This window comes from Calidris pugnax, unplaced genomic scaffold (assembly GCF_001431845.1).
Source record: "Calidris pugnax isolate Ruff unplaced genomic scaffold, ASM143184v1 scaffold107, whole genome shotgun sequence".
Taxonomy (NCBI): Eukaryota; Metazoa; Chordata; class Aves; order Charadriiformes; family Scolopacidae; genus Calidris; species Calidris pugnax.
The window spans coordinates 2,543,721-2,544,800 of record NW_015090901.1 but is presented as its reverse complement, the minus strand read 5'-3'; the positions used below and the strand labels follow the sequence as shown (position 1 = coordinate 2,544,800).

Below are 1,080 nucleotides of genomic sequence, written 5' to 3'. Positions count from 1 at the left end.
CGGTGACCGGGTGGGGGGTCCCAGGGTAGGACGGGGTGTCTGGGTGTAGGGGGGTTCCCAGTCAGGCTGGGTAGGGGTCCCAGTGGAGCTGTGTGGGGTCCCTGGGCAGGACGGGGTGCCCTGGTGGGGGGTCCCAGGGGAGGACATGGTGCCTTGGTGTAGGGGGGTCCCCAATCTGGCTGGGTGGGGTTCCAGTGGGACCTCAGTGGGGTCCCAGGACAGGACATGGTGCCCAGGTTGGGGGTCCCAGGGCAGGAGATGGTGCCTGGGTGTAGGGGGGTCCCCAATCTGGCTGGGTGGGGTTCCAGTGGGACCTCAGTGGGGTCCCAGGACAGGACATGGTGCCCAGGTTGGGGGTCCCAGGGCAGGAGATGGTGCCTGGGTGTAGGGGGGTCCCCAATCTGGCTGGGTGGGGTTCCAGTGGGACCTCAGTGGGGTCCCAGGACAGGACATGGTGCCCAGGTTGGGGGTCCCAGGGCAGGAGATGGTGCCTGGGTGTAGGGGGGTCCCCAATCTGGCTGGGTGGGGTTCCAGTGGGACCTCAGTGGGGTCCCAGGACAGGACATGGTGCCCAGGTTGGGGGTCCCAGGGCAGGAGATGGTGCCTGGGTGTAGGGGGGTCCCCAATCTGGCTGGGTGGGGTTCCAGTGGGACCTCAGTGGGGTCCCAGGACAGGACATGGTGCCCAGGTTGGGGGTCCCAGGGCAGGAGATGGTGCCTGGGTGTAGGGGGGTCCCCAATCTGGCTGGGTGGGGTTCCAGTGGGACCTCAGTGGGGTCCCAGGACAGGACATGGTGGCCGGGTTGGGTGGTCCCGGGGCAGGCCGGGGTGGCTGGTTGTCCCCAGGAGGGTCCCCTCTGACATTGCTCCCCCCGGGGTGGGGGGGTCGGGGGGGGCAGTCGGACCTGTTCCAGGACGACCTGTACCCCGACACGGCGGGCCCCGAGGCGGCCATGGAGGCAGAGGAGTGGGTGGCGGGGCGCACGGCGGGGCCCGTGCTGGTGTCCCTGCGCCAGGCCTACGTCCCCAGCAAGCAGCGGGACCTCAAGGTGAGCCGCCGACCCCTCCTCCATGAGAGCCG

At 69.6% G+C, this 1,080-nt stretch overlaps 1 protein-coding gene across 1 annotated transcript in view; it reads left to right on the top strand.

Moving 5' to 3' along the window:
* The window catches only part of CORO1B (coronin, actin binding protein, 1B), a 7,690-nt gene that overhangs the window by 3,828 nt on the left and 2,782 nt on the right, over positions 1–1,080 (top strand). Inside the window, exon 8 of the mRNA XM_014948749.1 lies at positions 761–1,076. Within this exon, the coding sequence (XP_014804235.1) occupies positions 761–1,076 (316 nt within the window). The remainder of the gene's footprint in view (positions 1–760; positions 1,077–1,080) is intronic.